Here is an 18032-nt window from a genome sequence, read left to right as displayed (position 1 = left end):
AAGATCTTTGAAATGAGTTAAGGAATCTGGATGCACTTTATGCGTGCTTGTGTGTGCATATTTAAGTGCGAAAGTGAGTAATCTCTAAATAGACACTAAAGGTTAGTAATAGTTAAATATTATATTTTTTCCTTTGACAAAATTAGCTTAACCATCCTAATGTGTTTTTTGGAATGAAGTCTATTAATGGAATAAAAAAATTAAAAAAAGAATAAAATAATATTTGGGTAAAAAGAAGGAATAAGAGTACCACATACAACACATTGTACTCGTTGACAAACTATTAAACAATAAATCAATCTATAGCAATGACCCCAACAATCAAAGACCTTGCATGATCTTTGACCTTGATCTGTGACCCTGTACTTAGAGCAGCAGTGATGAAAAGGTTACGCAACATGCTGCCTAGTGGTGGTACAAATGTGTTTCAAGTTTCATTAAATTATTGTGAGTGGAGCAGAAGTTATGGGCAGGACAATTTGATTTGATTCAATTCAATTCAGTTTATTTATATAGCGCCAAGTCACAACAGAAGTCATCTCAGGGCAATGAACAGGGACAAGCAAAGATTTGTTTTATTGTTGACCTTGATTTGTGACCTTGACCTTGGAATTGGGGTGATAAAACTTATATGGGATAATCTGTCTAAAGATAATGAATCCATCCATCTATTTTCTTCTGCTTATCCGGAGTCAGGTCACGGGGGTAGCAGCTTAAGTAGGGAGAAGCCCTCATCTATGGTCATGAGCTTTGGGTTGTGACCGAAAGAACGAAATCACAGATACAGGCGGCCAAAATGAGTTTTCTCCGCAGGGTGTCTGGGCTCTCCCTTAGAGATAGGGTGAGAAGCTCAGTCATCCGGGAGGGACTCAGAGTAGAGCCGCTGCTTCTCCACATGGAGAGGAGCCAGTTGAGGTGGCTCGGGCATCTGGTTAGAATGCCTCCTGGACGCCTCCCTGGTGAGGTGTTCCAGACACGTCCCACCGGGAGGAGACCCAGAGTAAGACCCAGGACACGCTGGAGGGACCATGTTTCTCGGCTGGCCTCAGAACGCCTTGGGATTCCCCCGGAGAAGCTGGACCAAGTTGCTGGAGAGAGAGAAGTCTGGGTAGGAACGTAGATCGACCGGTAAACTCATAAGCCATAACTCAACATCATCCAGACAATCCAAATTTTTTTTTGCTTTGTTTTGTTTTTTGTATTTTTTTGTTTTCTTATTTTTTGAATGTCCAGAGGACCAGATTGAACTTTTTTGGATCATCCAGATGGATTTGTTCCACCTCAAACTTGTCCTAAATGCCGACAAAACCAAAGGGATGCTTTTTTCAAATATGAAGTTGGTCCCAGCAGTTCTTCCTCTGATTTCATCCTCAAATGGTGTCCCGATTGAGTTTGTTGATTCCTATAAACATTTGGGTATCTTGATCGACTCACAACTCTTTTTAAGCTCCATGTGGAAAACCTAGTAAAGAAACTGAAAGTTAAACTGCTTTTTTTTTTCAGAAACAGATCCTGTCTAACTCTGGATGCTAGGAAACACCTTATATCTGTGACCTTCCTTCCCTCCATTAATTACGGTGACATTATTTACAAACCGGATTCCAAAAAAGTTGGGACACTAAACAAATTGTGAATAAAAACTGAATGCAATGATGTGGTGGTGCCAACATCTAATATTTTATTCAGAAAACACAAATCACAGATCAAAAGTTTAAACTGAGAGAATGTATAATTTTAAGGGAAAAATCTGTTGTTTCCAAATTTCATGGCATCAACAAATCCCAAAAAAGTTGGGACAAGTCCATTTTTACCACTGTGTGGCATCCCCCCTTCTTCTTACAACACTCAACAGACGTCTGGGGACAGAGGAGACCAGTTTCTCTAGTTTAGAAATAGGAATGCTCTCCCATTCATGTCTAATACAGGCCTCTAACTGTTCAATCGTCTTGGGCCTTCTTTGTCGCACCTTCATCTTAATGCGCCAAATGTTCTCTATAGGTGAAAGATCTGGACTGCAGGCTGGACATTTCAGTACCTGGATCCATCTCCTATGTAGCCATGATGTTGTGATTGCTGCAGAATGTGGTCTGGCATTATTGTGTTGAAAAATGCAGGGTCTTCCCTGAAAAAGATGACTTCTAGATGGGAGCATATGTTGTTCTAGAACTGAACATAGTTCTCTGCATTAATGGTGCTTTTCCAGACATGCAAGCTGCCCATGCCACAAGCGCTCATGCAACCCCATACCATCAGTGATGCAGGCTTCTGAACGGAGCGTTGATAACAACTTGGGCTATCCTTGTCCTCTCTGGTCCGGATGACATGGCGTCCCAGTGTTCCATAAAGAACTTCAAATCGTAACTCATCTGACCACAGAACAGTCTTCCATTTTGCCACACTCCATTTTAAATGACCCCTGGCCCAGTGCAAATGTCTGAGCTTGTGGAGCTTGCTTAGAAATGGCTTCCTCTTTGCACTGTAGAGTTTCAGCTGGCAACGACAGATGGCACGGTGGATTGTGTTCACTGACAATGCTTTCTGGAAGTATTCCTGAGCCCATTCTGTTATTTCCTTGACAGTGGCATTCCTGTTTGAGGTGCAGTGACGTTTAAGGGCCCAGAGATCACGAGCATCCAGTAGAGGTTTACGGCCTTGACCCTTACGCACAGCGATTGTTCCAGATTCTATGAATCTTTTGATGATGTTATGCACGGTTGATGATGATAACTTAAAAGTCTTTGCTATTTTATGCTGGGTAACACCATTCTGGTATTGTTGCACTATCTTTCTGTGCAACAATGGTGGAATTGGTGATCCTCTTACCATCTTGGCTTCTGAGAGACACTGACACTCTGAGAAGCTCTTTTTATACCCAATCATGTTGTCAATTGACCTAATTAGTGTTAATTGGTCTTCCAGTTGTTCGTTATATGCTCAATTTCCTTTTTCCAGCCACTTATTGCTACTTGTCCCAACTTTTTTGGGATTTGTTGACACTGTGAAATTTTGAATCAACATATTTTTTCCTTTAAAATGTTACATTTACCCAGATTAAACTTTTGATCTGTCATCTATGTTATATTACAAATAAAATATTGACATTTGCCATGTCCACATCATTGCATTCAGTTTTTATTCACAATTTGTTTAGTGTCCCAACTTTTTTGGAATCCGGTTTGTACATGAACGCTCGTACAAGCACCCTGCAGATGTTGGATGTTGTCTTTCATGGTGCACTAAGATTCATAAATGGCTGTGAGTATCATACCCATCACTGCACCCTGTATTCACTGGTTAAATGAACATCATTAACTTCACACAGACTCACTCACTGGTACATTTTCCATTTTTAAATCACTTCTTAGTCTGCTGCCTTCATACATCTCCTCCTACATGTCTCTGCGTGAGTACAGCTACAGCGTGCGCTCTCAGGACATTATTACCTGCAGTGTTCCCTCATTGTGAACTGAACTAGGCAAAAGGTCCTTCTCCTACTCCGCTCCTGTTTCCTGGAATATCTTACAAAAAGATGTGACGCTCTCAACCTTGACCTCTCTAAGTGGCTCTAAGAATCTGTTGGACTCCTGGCAGGGACCAATGCAGACATGTTCTTTTTTTAGTTTTCTACATTTGCCTCAGATTCTGGCTGGTTTTTGTTACGTTCCTTTTTTTTAGCCATCCTATTTGTTAAAAAAAATAAATAATAATCTGTATGACTATTACTTTTTATAACTGTTTATTGTTGTTGCTGTTGTCCATTGTCGTCATCATTCTTTGTTGAAATCAGGTCTCTCTCGTAAATGAGTCCTCGAGGCTCAGTGGGATTTTACCTGTCTAAATAAAAGTTGAATGAAAAAAAAACTGAGAGCTTCGCCTTTTTACTCAGCTCTCTTCACCACGACAGACCGGTACAGCGCCCGCTTCACTGCCGATGCTGCACCTATCTGCCTATCAATCTCACGCTCCATTTTTCCCTCATTCAAGAAAAAGACCGCAAGATACTTGAACTCCTCCACTTGGGGCAGGAACTCCTCCCCGACCCGGAGAAGGCACTCTACCCTTTTCCGGCTCAAGACCATGGCCTCTGATTTGGAGGAACTGATCCTCATCCCGGCCGTGTCACACTCAGCTGCGAACCGCTGCAGCAAAAGCAAAAGAGATAATGAATATGTAAGGATGGTACTTTTCTGTGGCCCGGTTTGTGTCTGTTTCCCTCGTGCTTCCTCATTAGTTTCCATTGTTGCCACCTGTGTCTCGTCCCAGCTGTTTGCCATCATGTCTTGCCTTCTCCCAGTATTTAAGCAGTCCTATTCTGTCTTGTCCTTTGTCGGGTCGTCTTCGTTGGTACTCTCCCTTGGGTCTCCTGAGTCTTGCCCTGAGTCTTTCCCTGAGTCTTCCTGGTCCCTCGAGTTCCCCGTGTCTCTCTTGTCGCCCGAGTTCCCCGTGCCTTGTTCATGTAAGTTTTGCTGCTCCGTCAGCCTGTTTATTTTGTACTTTTATTTACCATTAAAAGCCTATTTTTGTATTTCTGCCGAGTTGAGTCCCTGTTCTGCACTCTGGGTTCGCTCCAAACCGCAAACCATGACAGAATATGTATATGAAATGTTAAAATTACCTTCGAGCGGATTAAAAGTTACAGGAGAGACAAGCAAAGACCTTGTTTTGAATTTGACCTTTATTTGTGACCTTAACCTTAGAACTGGGGAGATGCAAAGTGTATGTGACTCTGTGTCTAGTGATAGTGCAATGGTGCACCATGTTGTGTATGAAGTTTGGTTAAATTATATGAAGAGGATCAGAAGTGATGGGCGGGATAAGAGAAAGTTTACGAACGTACGGAGGGAGACCTTACCATAATAGGTCCGCCTTCAACGGGCGTATATTAAAAAACTATATTGTTTGTTTTGGATGGTTCCAACCCTCAACTTTTTCTGGGCTGGGATTTAAATGGAGCAAAAAAGGTACTAAAGATGTTTGTTTGTCCAGTGATCCATCTCCAGATCATTACATTTCTTTCACTGTTCCATATTTCCTAGTCCTTTTGTGTTAAGATTTTTTTTTGTGTTGCAGTCAGTCAGAGTTGATGGTTTTCAGGAGGTCTGGAAACTACCAGCAGCTTTTCTTAAGAAGATCTAAACTTATATTCAAAGCTAAAGGAAACCTCAACTCCTTTGTATGTGTCAAACAAATCCTACGTTTACAGGAAAATAAACTTTTCACTCCTCTGCTCTTTCAGTGTTTTTTGTCTCTGCTCCGACTTTTTCATTTGAGGCCATACAAACAGATCAGAGACGGAAACACATTAGAGTGATTCACGTCACCTCTGCCTGTTGAACCTGCATCAAAGACAGAAAAGTGAACACTTTCCAGCCAAAACAGAGGTCATCTGGGGATTGTCTTTGCTTGCAGAAATACTTCTCTGTTCTGTGAGTAATCCTAACTCAGGGAACATACCACAACAATTTAAACATCAGTATTCTGTTGTGATTGCACATAGCACACAGTTCCACCTTTTCAAACTGCTAAACAATACGAGTATGGGGAACAACAGAATCTGCGTGGTGGTTAGTGTGTACTAGACTGTGGATTAGATGAAAAGTTAAAAAAAGATAGGTTCTAAAGCAAACGTCAGCTGCAGGTGTATTTGGATCTGGATGGACGCCATTCAATCCACACTTATTAGGACCTGCATCAGGGCCCATTCACAGCAGCTGACAACCCAGCTATGATGTAAAAAAAACACATCAGCCAGAACCTTGTTGGTCTTTACAGGGCCTTGGTCAGTTATTCAGGGGGCATACTAAAAACAAAGAGTGTTCACAGTTCCACATGACAGAGCGTGATAGCTAGTGATTGGTCTTGGAGTGTTTTGAGAATGCACAAACTTCCGTAGGGAGGTTATGGTGGCAGCATATTCATAATGTGGGGCCCGTACAACTTATTGAAGCTTGATCTTTGAGCGTTTGAAACAGGACTGGCCACGCTGGCCTCATGGCTACGATAGTAACAAGGTCATGGAAACAACCTTATGCAGATGCGATACCCATAGAATTGGTTTAGCGTATTGGGATTTACAAGCTGAATCCTGACATGGTTGGAGAGAGGTGTGCCATGGAAGAGCCTGAGGTGGGGTGCAATTTGTGGGTATATGCGGTTGTACTGTTGTGAAGATGCACATTTTGCAGAGTGGGAGCAGGAGGGATGTGCAAAATAGCAGGAATAATCTATTGAGCAAGTATTAAAAGCAGAGCAGCTTTATGACTGCCATCACGTTGCACAGTGTTTTGCAGTATTGTTGCATCCCAGCCACATTGCAACAGGTGGTGTTGTAGAGAGTGTAGTGGTGTTGTTATCCATCAAGAGTGGTTTCAGTGAGCCAAACACCCTAATGACTGACGAGAAGGTGAATGCAGAAGAATCAGCGGTGTGTAGGGGAGGAGCCTCCATGTAGAGGTGTTTCATAAGACATATTCTGTACCGCAGGATCCCAGGTCCCAGCTGTTTGGGTGGAGCTCTTCGAGGCTGTAATAAAAGTCTATATATGAGATGGGAAGACATCCAAACAGATGGTTTTCTTCACACTGATCTGGCTCAGTTTCATTCACATCTGCTTCTCAAGTTAGATATTTGGGAGGGGGGAAAACGGGCTTTCTTTTGTGTAGCACATGATCCATATAAAGTCTGTATATGTACAGTGGCTGTACCTTACAGTGAGACAGTGCTCCAGGAGACTGAGCCTATTCTATGAGCTTCACTTGCACCCGTCACTCCACAGCTCTCACAAATCACATTACTAAATTACTTCCAAACAACACATTTGCTTATTATTCAAACTCAAATCGTAGCATTTCAGGTCAAATTTGAGCTAATTCCTCAGCACTTTACATTAGATAAAAAGGAAAAGTGCTTGCCGAAAGAGAACTCACTAACTGCTGGGCATAAATGCCATGCAGCTGGACTGGTAGCTGCAGAGAGGAGACCGTGTACTAATGGGTGCTAATCTTAGCATGCCATCTAGCGGTGGAAGACGATACGAAAATGAAACAGAAGCTTGGGAAATCCTGACAAATTGACAAACATCACATGACTATGAAAGATAATTAGACGTGGAATATTATTCTGTTTATTTTAACACCATAAAAACTAATTAACACCCAGGCAACATCAAAAACTAGTACATGGGCTCTGGGGGAAAAAAAAAAGGTGCGATCAGAAAGTTTTGCTTGTGTTAATTTATTAGGTCCTTGTTTTCCGAGGAAAGTAAAGTCATTTTCCACAGCACAAATTTATTCACCCCAATCTGAATCTCATTGATTTCATGCTCTATTCAGCTGGAACGCAAAGGATGCCGACTCAGCAGAGAACTCGACAGGGTTTTTTTTAAGGAAAGCGCACAGCACAATGAAGATTAATGCGGTGCAAACGTATAAAGAACTGAACGTCTATTACTCAGTAGTTTTTAATAAAACTTGGGGCCTCCATGGGCTCTGCTCAGTATATTTAGCTGCAGCCACTCAAAACTTCCGCAGGTACAGTTAGATGTAGAGCAGCTGGTAAAACATCCAAACACACTTTCATATTAAACGCAGTTGAATACTTACCTGTCTTCAGATGATGTGATATCAAATAGGTTCTCTGAAGGTTCTTTTAATGAATACATGGCATAGAAAGAGTCCATTTAGTGGGCTGGCAAGGGGGAGGCACCTTACCACACCACGTAAACAAACTTATTATCTCGACAGTGGGATTTTTTTGGCCAAAGAGATGGGTCGATAGCTAAGAGGGCCCAGAGAAAGTGAATTACCTTCCTGACACACGTCAAAGCCAATCACTATCAAGCATCCTTTTCTGTTCTCGCGCCCCAAATCCCTGCCGCCACCGTTGCGTTTCATCTGCCAGTGTTAGTATGCACACAGGCCGCGCGCCAGCCTCTAAATGTATTCATTTATTCAGAGCCCCTCAGAGAAATCACAGTGTCTTGTTGTCCTTTTTTCCCCTCTTCCTCAGCTGTCCAGATGGAATTTGCGTGAATAACATCAGTTTAGTGAGGCAGAAAATAAGTACAGGGCTAGCGCAGCAGAGGGGACCAGATTACACCCCCCATCCGACTCCCCTCCGAAAAAAAAAGGCAAGTGTCACCTTCTACTTCTTTTCCAGTTCTATTGAAACTTGGCAGGTGGAGACAAATCTCAAGCAAAGAGTTCACGACAGCTGTTTTGTTTATCAGGTGCAATTAAACTGAGACTCATGACAAAGAGCTGCAGCAGCTTTTATATAAAAGAAAAGGTGAGCAGCCATTAAGGGAGTGGGGCTCATCCTTCTTTTGTTTCGCATTTATAACAACTAATTGCAATATTCTTTTTTTTTATTTTTTCAGACGTTCCTTTAAAAGAGGCATGCACAATCTCGAAGAGGTAATTGACTGGGATGAAAACGAAGGGGAAAAATTGCAAATCAATACTTCCAACTTCAATACAGCCCGAGAGAAATTAAAACGACTTCAGTCACAAGAGCAGAAGGACTTCATTTACATCATACACAATAAAACAATCACTGCACAGCGCTTGAGCAACTGTCTTCAGCATAGAATTAATTTAAACTTTAGACAAACCTAAAACTGGACTTTTCCAAAGACAAACTGTAGAGTTTAGATTTAATCCGTCATTAGAGAATCACAGACAAATAAGTGACTAACTCCTACCTCTCTGAGAACTGTACTGAAGTATCCTCTGTAGAGACCTCGGACACCCTGCATAAAGACAATAACACACACACATTTAACAAACACACACTTAACTTTATCCAAAATTATTGAGTTTAAAAAAAACATTAAGACAGGGCTATTCATCTGGTGGCCCGGGGGCCAAATCAGGGACACAAGTGAGCTCAGTTTGGAGCACGAGTGGGTTCATTTTTAAATAAAACTAGATTTTAAACCATAAAACAAACTTACTTGATGACAAATAACTGCTGGATGTCCAGTCCCTGAGCACTTGGCTTTCAGTAACTGTGGCGCCCTGAGCAATTTACTTGAATAGCCCTACATTAAGATTTATTTCATATACCAATTAGTAGGCCTGTCACAATAAACAATAAATCAATTAATCGCATGATAAATGAAAATTATCTACGTCATTTTAATTTATCGGCTTTATCGTTTCTTTGTCGCTCTCTTTCTACTGAAGACACTGGATGACAAAAGGTTCAACTCCGGTGCTCTTCACTGACCCCTCCCTTTCTCTTTTCTCTAGAAAATCCATTTTAACCGTCCAAAATTGCGTTTTTGGATCGTTGAAAGCAGCTAAGCTGAGAAGCTACACTACGAGCTAAGCTAGCAGACCGACCTCAGGAAAAAAACCTCCGTCTTGTCGAAGCTCCAAAATTCACGGTTGAAACCTGTGCTTTCGTGTAAAAAGATTTTGCTCTGGAAAAAAGAAGCTGAGAACTTGTTTACTGATTTTTTATTAAAAGTTTTGTGTGAAAAATTCTATGCTAAAGAGCTCAAACCACACCGAGCGTCCATCATTTTGAAAACTGATTAAAAAAAAAAAAAAAGGAGAGAGCCCATGTCATATCAAGGGTTCTCCCTCCCATTTATCTTAAAGAGACACTGCGCTCCCTCATTATCCATCCTTTGGTTCAAACTGTCTTATTCTGCCATCTAGTGGTCAGAAAAAGGTACTACACACAAAATTAATCAGCATTTCTTCTTAAATTTGACAATAATTACTAATTATTGTCAAATTTAAAACAATATTATCGTTTATCGCAATAATTTTTAAGACAATTAATTGCCCAGCAAAATTTGTTATCGTGACAGGCCTACCAATTAGCCACACAAAAAACAGTGTAGGTTCCCCTGATGCAGACTAAACAGCTTTCACATGTCAGGAGACAAACATGTCGCCTTCTGTTTTCTTGTGATGGATCCCACGGGCCCAGTTGGCCCCTGAGTGGGGCTTCAGGGGATCTGGTTGACCTTTGCACATTTTACAGATACACCACCAACTTTGTATCTGAGGAGTTAAAAACTAATGAGTTAAAAACTAAGTCAACTTTGTGGCTTTTTTTGTGTTCCTCAAAGTCTTCGCAAGGTGTTTTGTGGGGTCATTGGGGAGTGCCACTGCAATGAAGGATCTGCATGTAATGTATGTCAAAGTAACCTCCACAAGAATGTCAGAAAGCAGCTTTTCTTGGCAGGACATTGCAGTGTTGACAAGAAAATATTTTTATTCATTTTCCATGTCAGTAGCTTTAATAGGTCAAGGTTCTTTATTGTCATTCGCACCACATGTGGTGCATGTGGTGGAACAAAATTGTGTACACAGGGTCCCAGTTACATCAAACAAAAATACAAATTGTAAAGAAAAACAGTAGTAGTATCTAAGATATGAACTAAAAAATACGCTAAACTAAGAATACACTAAGCACTAATAGTACAAAATAACATTTTAGAAATACAAACTGTACAAATAAATTAATGTTTACCTTTTATTTGTATTTAGCCTTCAAAGAAATTTTAAATCACCGTCAAATAAACATAAAACTCTCAACTTTGTTAATATTAATAACTTTAACTATAAACAACAACATAAGCTTATTATGTTATTCTTATTGATTTAAACAAAGGTGCTTCAGCCAGGCTAAAAAATAAAAGTGCTCAGAATTGCTGCAATAAACAGAAAAAAAAAAACCAAGTGAGCAACAACAAACACAAACCTAGTTACGTCTTTATAGCGTTTGGAGTACGTGTCATAAGGCATGAATACAGCGATGTGCGTTTGCTGCATGGGCTTCTTTTGACATGGCTGGGGGTGTTGTTTCAGGGACATGGCTATCAGTCTAGTTCTGGAGGCTACAAAATCATGGGGAAGACTGCTGACTTGACACTTCTCCAAAAGACAACCATTGACACCTTGCACAAGGAGGGCAAGACACAAAAGGTCATTGTTAAAGAGGCTGGCTGTTCACAGAGCTCTGTGTCCAAGCACATTAATAGAAAGGTGAAAGGAAGGAAAAGATGTGGTAGAAAAAGTGTACAAGCAATAGAGATAACTGTACCCTGGAGAGGATGGTGAAACAAAACCCATTCGAAAATGTGGGGGAGATTCACAAAAAGTGGACTGCAGATGAAGTCAGTGCTTGAAGAACCACCATGCTCAGAAATATAAAAGACAAGAGGTTCAGCTGTCACATTCCTTGTGTCAAGCCACTCTTGAACAAGAGACAGCATCAGAAGTGTCTCGCTTGGAACTGCTGCTGAGTGGTCCAAAGTTATGTTCTCTGATGAAAGTAAATTTTGCATTTCCTTTGGAAATCAAGGTCCCAGAGTCTGGAGGAAGAGAGGAGAGGCACAAAATCCATGTTGCTTGAAGTCCAGTGTCAAGTTTCCACAGTCAGTGATGGTTTGGGGTGCCATGTCATCTGCTGGTGTTGGTCCAGTGTTTTCTGAGATTTAAGGTCAACGTAGCCATCTACCAGGAAGTTTTAGAGCACTTCATGCTTCCTGCTGCTGACCAACTTTATGGAGATGCAGATTTCATTTTCCAGCAGGACTTGGCACCTGCACACAGTGCCAAATCTACCAGTACCTGGTTGAAGGACCATGGTATCCATCCATCCATCCATCCATCCATCCATTTTCTTTACCCGCTTATTCCATTTTGGGTCACGGGGGTCGCTGGTGCCCATGTCCAGCAGTCACTGTGCGAGGGGCGAGGTACACCCTGGACAGGTCGCAAGTCCATCACAGGGACACATAGAGACAAATGAGACAAACAACCATTCACACTTTCACTCACACCTAGGGACAATTTAGAGTTACCAATCAGCCTAACATGCATGTTTTTTGTCTGTGGGAGGAAACCGGAGCACCCGGAGAAAACCCATGCATGCACGGAGAGAACATGCAAACTCCACCCAGGAGGCCCCTGGACCGGGGTTTGAACAAAGGACCTGCTCGCTGAGAGGCAGCAGCTCTACCAGTTGCGCCACCGTGCTGCCCATTGAAATAGATCAGTCTGTGTGTAATGAATGAATATAATATACAAGTTTCACTTTTTGAATGGAATTACTGAAATAAATCAACTTTTTCATCATATTCTAATTTTATGACCAGCACTAGTATTCCCATGATTACACCACGAGGTCCTGCCCTTGCAAGAATGCAGGTACGCACTAGAAGATCAAGCCACACTAGTACAACACTGATGACTGTTGTGACAAATGGTTGCAGAGACAGGATGACTCAGCTTGTTGATTTGTATCCATTTAATACAAAAAAAAATGTCAAACAGAAAATCCCGGGGAAAAAACAATTCCAAGCATCAGAATCTATCTAACCTAAGAATATCAGAGAGCAACTTTTTGAATGAAGCTTATCAATGAGACATAACAAGGCCAGCGGTCTCACCACAACTGGAAATCTGCATCACTCTGAGAGCAATATGAGTTGGTGGCCAAACGTGAACAGACATGTGTTATACATGACAATTCTGTTGCCTCAGTAAACCTTTTTTATCCTGAACAGTAGTGTGACGGGGTCATAGCCTAAGCATGAAGCCAGCGTGTCAGTACAGCTTCAAATTCTGGCCAGCCAAGCCATGTCAGCGCATAAAGGCCCCAACGTCATAAATCAACTGCCACTACGTGATCAAAAACCACCACTACTGCCTTACTACAAAAGTTTTGTGTATTTTTAACATCATTGTATACCTGTCATGATCTATCACACAAATAGTAGAGGCCATTTTCTGTTCTGGCTAAAATTTAACATGATAGTGTAGTTGCCATCTGGTATAAAGGGGGCCTTGCCTCCACTCTTTTTTTAAACCTTATCAATGCAAGTCTTTCTCATACACGCACCTAGGTCTGGCAAGACAACTTTCTAAAATGAACAATTTGACATTCACACTTAATGACTGAATGGACGTAACACTAACTTTTTTGTACTTTGGTGAGCACCGCAATAATACCAAAGTTCTGATGAACAAAATACCATATTTTCCAGCCTATAACTCACAGTTTTTGCATAATTTGCATGCCCTGAAACTTATACACCGAAGCGACATATTTATGTTTTTTCCCCATATTTATAAAACAATTTTTGGCTGAGATATGACCGTTTTCATTCATTCTGACATTGAAAATATTGAACAGTACCATTTTCAGCCACTAGATGGCACTCAAGTAGTAAGGCATGTTGTTGTGTCATGTAATACATAAAAGTGACTATTAATGACACAATTGGCTTGCCATAGCCTGCCACATTCGTCCAGCCCGCCTGGAGCAACCGTCGAATCAGCTTCATTTCTCTGCGCCGCCCCGGAGACATGAAGCTAATTTGACCATTGAAGTGCATTTATTAAGTAAAAGTTCAACTGAGATACACCTTTATTATAAAGTCGAGCAAACAACTGTTTTTAGGTGATTATCTTGTTAAATTTCAAAGAAATACATAGCGAGTCGTCCCTCTGTGCGCTCCCACTTCTGCAAATTGGCTTTTGAAATACAGCTGATATGACCATTAAAGTGCATTTATTAAAGAAAAGTTAGACTGAGAGACACCTTTGCTATAATTTCGACCAAACAAATAATTGTTTTTAAGTGTTAATTTTGTTAAATTCTTGTTCAAGTCCTCCCATGTATGCTACCGCGGCCACCATTTGGCAGCCAATAGATTTTTGGCACAACACCGGCCCACATTTCCGAGTTGTCAGCAGTGACGCGTAACAGACGTGACGTATATGGCGAAGCAACCTATTTATGTTTTTTTTCCACTTCATTAGACATATTTGGACTGATTCGACTTATACGGCAATGGAACGTGGACGGTGGAAAATACAGTAACCAAAAATAATTAATGAACCGACAGTATCATATAGAAACACTTTAGTGGTCAGATACCTCTTCTTTAAGTGTAGCCAGCAGTATGTTGTAGGTGGTAGACCAGGGAGAGGCTTGAGTTCTCTGTTTGACCACTTCTGTGGGCACTCGGATCAAGCACGCCACCTGTAAGAGGTCAACAGAAAAAGGATGTTTTTATAGTTTGTATCAAATATTCATTTACAGATGAAAGTTTTGTGTTAGACGAGACACCATTTCTGTGTCTTCTTGATGTGATAAAACAGACTGTGAGCATTTACGGCACGGCAGGTGACCGTGATCTGGTATGAGGAGTGCAATTACACGTAACTGGCAGAATTACAACTGCTTCAGTCAGTGTGCAACTCAGCCAATTAACAATCAGGCGACATGACACAGGTGCAACGGTTGTCATGTCTGCAAGAGGTCATCAGGCAGACCATGTATCTATGTCTAAAGAACATGCTTCTGTCAAACACACTGATGGATTTAGACGTGGGTGCACACCTCAGTAACCACACTCACTGCTCAAGTTCCAATCCATCTGCCATATGTCAACAAAAATATGGACTGCCAACAGCTAGTGAAGATAGATATGAATATGTATGCTTCCTAAAGGCAGACAGGCAGGCACAGCTGCCCACCTGGTGACTTGATTTCCCATTTATCCTGCCTCAGAGTGGAAATACCAGCTAACGACAAGCAATCTTACAGCGCGATTGGTGAGCCGCCCTCCCCCCGAGACGTGCAGAGGCCTGTCTGCTGGTGCCACCCTCGCCACTGCAATGTCTAGTAGAGAGGAATGAAAAGAGTGATGAAATGAAATGCATCTTTTTTTGCCCCTGTTGTTCCTTCTCATTTAACAGCATCCGGGCCTCAGCACAAAGTTTTGGCAATAGGGGAAAAAAAGGATACAGTCTCCAACAGCTGTTAGAGAGGTGATTTTAGATGGCTACTTCTAGTCATTTCCAGAGACTGATACAAAAATACTGAGTAGGTATGTGTGATACACAAATAGTATATTGTAAGAATTTTGCTGTAGCCACAAAATATTATGATCACTAGGTTTTATTCACTTCTCAACTTAGTGTTGACCTTCATTGCATCACTTTTTCTGTGGAATGATTAACAATCTCTCTAAGTTTAACACAAAACAAAAAGAAAAACATCCATGTTTGTACATGAGCAAAAGCAAATGCATCAAATAAGCCTTTACAACAAATTCTGTATCTTTCCTATTGGTTTTTTTAATAGGTATGAACGTTGACGGTATGAACTAACCACGGTGCAACACTGTCACCCAGTGGTGAAACCTGCACCCACACGACTATCCAATCAGAGAAAACAATTCAATTCTGAGATCTTATTTGCCTTCCTCTTTGGCCAAATTACCATTCGTAACACATTTTGCATCTTCTTTATCAAACCAATTTTCTGAAAAGGAACAATAATCAGACTGTTACGCAAAACAAAAGTGGCAATAACAAATAATCACAGACATCGTTTTCTAGGGGACTTGAAGTGGAGTTTGTCATTTATGAAGCAGGAAAACAGCAATAAAAAATGCATCAGAGTTTTGCTCATCTGGTTGTGGTTTGAATGCCTGCCAGTGATCAGAAGGGCAATGAAGGAAGATTAAATGTGTGGAAGTTATTTTAGAAATGTACACAAGGCATCAAATGATGAAAAACGTGCGGCACGGTGGCGCAGTTGGTAGAGCTGCCGCCTCTTAGTGAACAGGTTGGCTGTCCAATTCCCAGCTGGGGGTTGTTCTGGGTGGACTTTGCATGTTCTCTCCATCCATGCGTGGGTTTTCTTCGGGTACTCTGGTTTCCTCCCACAGACCAACAACATGCATGTTAGACTGATTGGTAACTCTAAATTGTCCCTAGTGTGAGTGAGACAGTGAATGGTTGTTTGTCTCTGTGTGTCCCTGTGAGGGACTGGAGACCTGTCCAGGGTGTCCCCCACCTCTCACATGGTGACTGCTGGATATGGGCACCAGTGACCCCTGTGCTCCAAAAAGGAAGTGGGTAAAGATAATGGATGGATTGATGATGGAAAATGAGATCAAAAGCTAAGAAAACAAAATGTTACAGAGGAGCAGTAAATCCAAACAATATAGTTGTAAAAGTAAAATAAAAACAACATTTATTAAAAGAAATAAGAAAGAAACTGTGTAGAACCTGTTTGATTGATCAGTCTGACAAAATTCAGGCAGATTTTTGCCCTATTGAAAAAATTTGAATGACAACAGTAGATCATACCAAGCTATTGTAGGCACATGTGGACAGAGCAGTGTGGTTACACTCAATCCACTTCCTGTTTTTGGTTCTTTTTAGTATAATATTAGCATACCCCCACAAGAAATTAACCAGAATAATAAAGCAACTCTTGAAAGAACAATGTTATATTATCCTGGGAAATGGCAGCACTTTCAATCTTATCTTTCAGACACTTTCATATTAGAGTTGCATCAGGGCCTCAAAAAGAAGAGTGGTTTTAAGGTACATTAAACAGAAAAAGTTACTTTTAGAGAAGGAATATGGATAACTTTACATGTGAAACTATACCAAGAATTCAATAAATTATAGTGCAGGAAAGAAAGCATACTGATCAAATCTGCATCTGGCTGTAGATATATTTTTCTTTTTTAAGGTTACTATATTGTAATGTGTATGAATATTAAACTGTTCTATTTCTGAACCAAGAAAATTTTATTATTTTATCACTTAAATAGCTTCACTCTTAACACCTTTTCCTCTGGTTTGTCAGTTTATTATGAACCTGCAGGAAGTCTTCAAGTTTATGCAAAAAAATCTGCACTCATCAGGAAGCCTTTATTAAAAAGGTGCCAGTTACAAAAAAGTAGTTTGCAACTGCCTGTTGTTATTAATGACAGAGCCGATTTTCATTTTCAGGACTGGCAAGCAACTAGTTAAGCAGCTGTCAATCAATAATCAGCGAGCCACAGGAAGGAAAAGGAAATGAGCAGACTCGCAGCACATTATCAGCATAAATTAGTAAACCAATCTACTGACCAAGTCATTGAATCTCTCCATATGCTTTTTATTTGACCATCCTTTTTTTTCCCTAATGGCTTATTGTCATCAGAAGACCATAAGAAACAGATCGGCCATTTGTTTTGGACCTTAACTTAATGGATTTTTGTCTTTTAACAAACTTAAGGACCCATTTAAAACTGCCACAGTCACATATGTGGAGTAAGTGCAGAACAAGAACCCATATCTTAAGACTAGCTATTCAAAAACCAACAAATTGACATAGGATTATTATTATTATTAGAATCTATTATAAGGACTGATTGTACATTTAATCCTTGGAACTCATAGTGACAACAGAAAAAATGGTAAAATGAGGGAAGAAGAAGGCCGGAGGAGAAGGAGAAAAAAGGTCAAGAAGAAAAGGGGATAAGATGAGGACACAGCAAGTGTCCAACTCTGAAACAACAGCCAATAAATCACAGAGCGTGGAGCTGCTCAAAGGCGATGCATGGATTATTTCTCAGTGCCAAGTTAAGTGGTTGCCAGTTTCACCCACCCCACCCCCACACACACACACACACACACACATAAAAACTCCTCCCCTGTGCTCCCTCCTTCTCACTGTCCCCTATCTTGTCATGTCACACTGTATTGTGCTGAACATCCTCCCGCAGACATGCGGTGGAGAAAAAGGGGGGTTGCAGATGCGAGAAAAAGCCCGCTGCCTGGCCTTGACAAATGAGCTTTCAGGGCAGACGTCAAGTGAATGGGAATGAAGATAAATCTGATCTAATGGCTAGATAACAGCCTGCAAGAGGCTGACAGTCGCCATCAGCTTACACATTCTTTATAGGAGCGTCCCACATCTGCAGTCGCACCAGCACCGGGACACTTCTGGAAGAAGGAGGTAGAGGGGAAGAATTTCTCTTGTTGTCCCGACCATCGCAACTTATTTTTCTCTACGACTTCTGACTGCCATTGGCTCTGTTTTCTCTCTCTTTCTGTTCTGCTTTTGTTGACAAGTGAATTTGCGCACTTAGTAGGCTCATAATGAGCAGGATAGGATAAGTCGCATAAAAACTATTCAGGGGTACTGGAGAAGTGAGTCCGATCGTTGGTCGAACCTCAGATCCAGGGGGAACAATGCAGGTCCCATCCTGGTCG

General features: G+C 41.1%; 1 protein-coding gene across 1 annotated transcript in view; it reads right to left on the bottom strand.

Moving 5' to 3' along the window:
- Window positions 1–14140, bottom strand: part of slc25a26 (solute carrier family 25 member 26) — an 82345-nt gene extending 68205 nt beyond the window's left edge. The window contains exons 1-3 of the mRNA XM_037679113.1: window positions 14132–14140; window positions 13906–14010; window positions 8702–8749 (exon numbers count right to left, since the gene is read on the bottom strand). Coding sequence (XP_037535041.1) covers window positions 8702–8749; window positions 13906–14010; window positions 14132–14140 — 162 coding nt within the window. The remainder of the gene's footprint in view (window positions 1–8701; window positions 8750–13905; window positions 14011–14131) is intronic.
- Between the last annotated feature and the right edge of the window lie 3892 nt (window positions 14141–18032).

This window comes from Nematolebias whitei, chromosome 7 (genome assembly GCF_014905685.2).
Source record: "Nematolebias whitei isolate Nwh7 chromosome 7, NemWhi1, whole genome shotgun sequence".
Lineage (NCBI taxonomy): Eukaryota > Metazoa > Chordata > Actinopteri > Cyprinodontiformes > Rivulidae > Nematolebias > Nematolebias whitei.
This window is presented reverse-complemented; position numbering and strand designations above follow the sequence as displayed.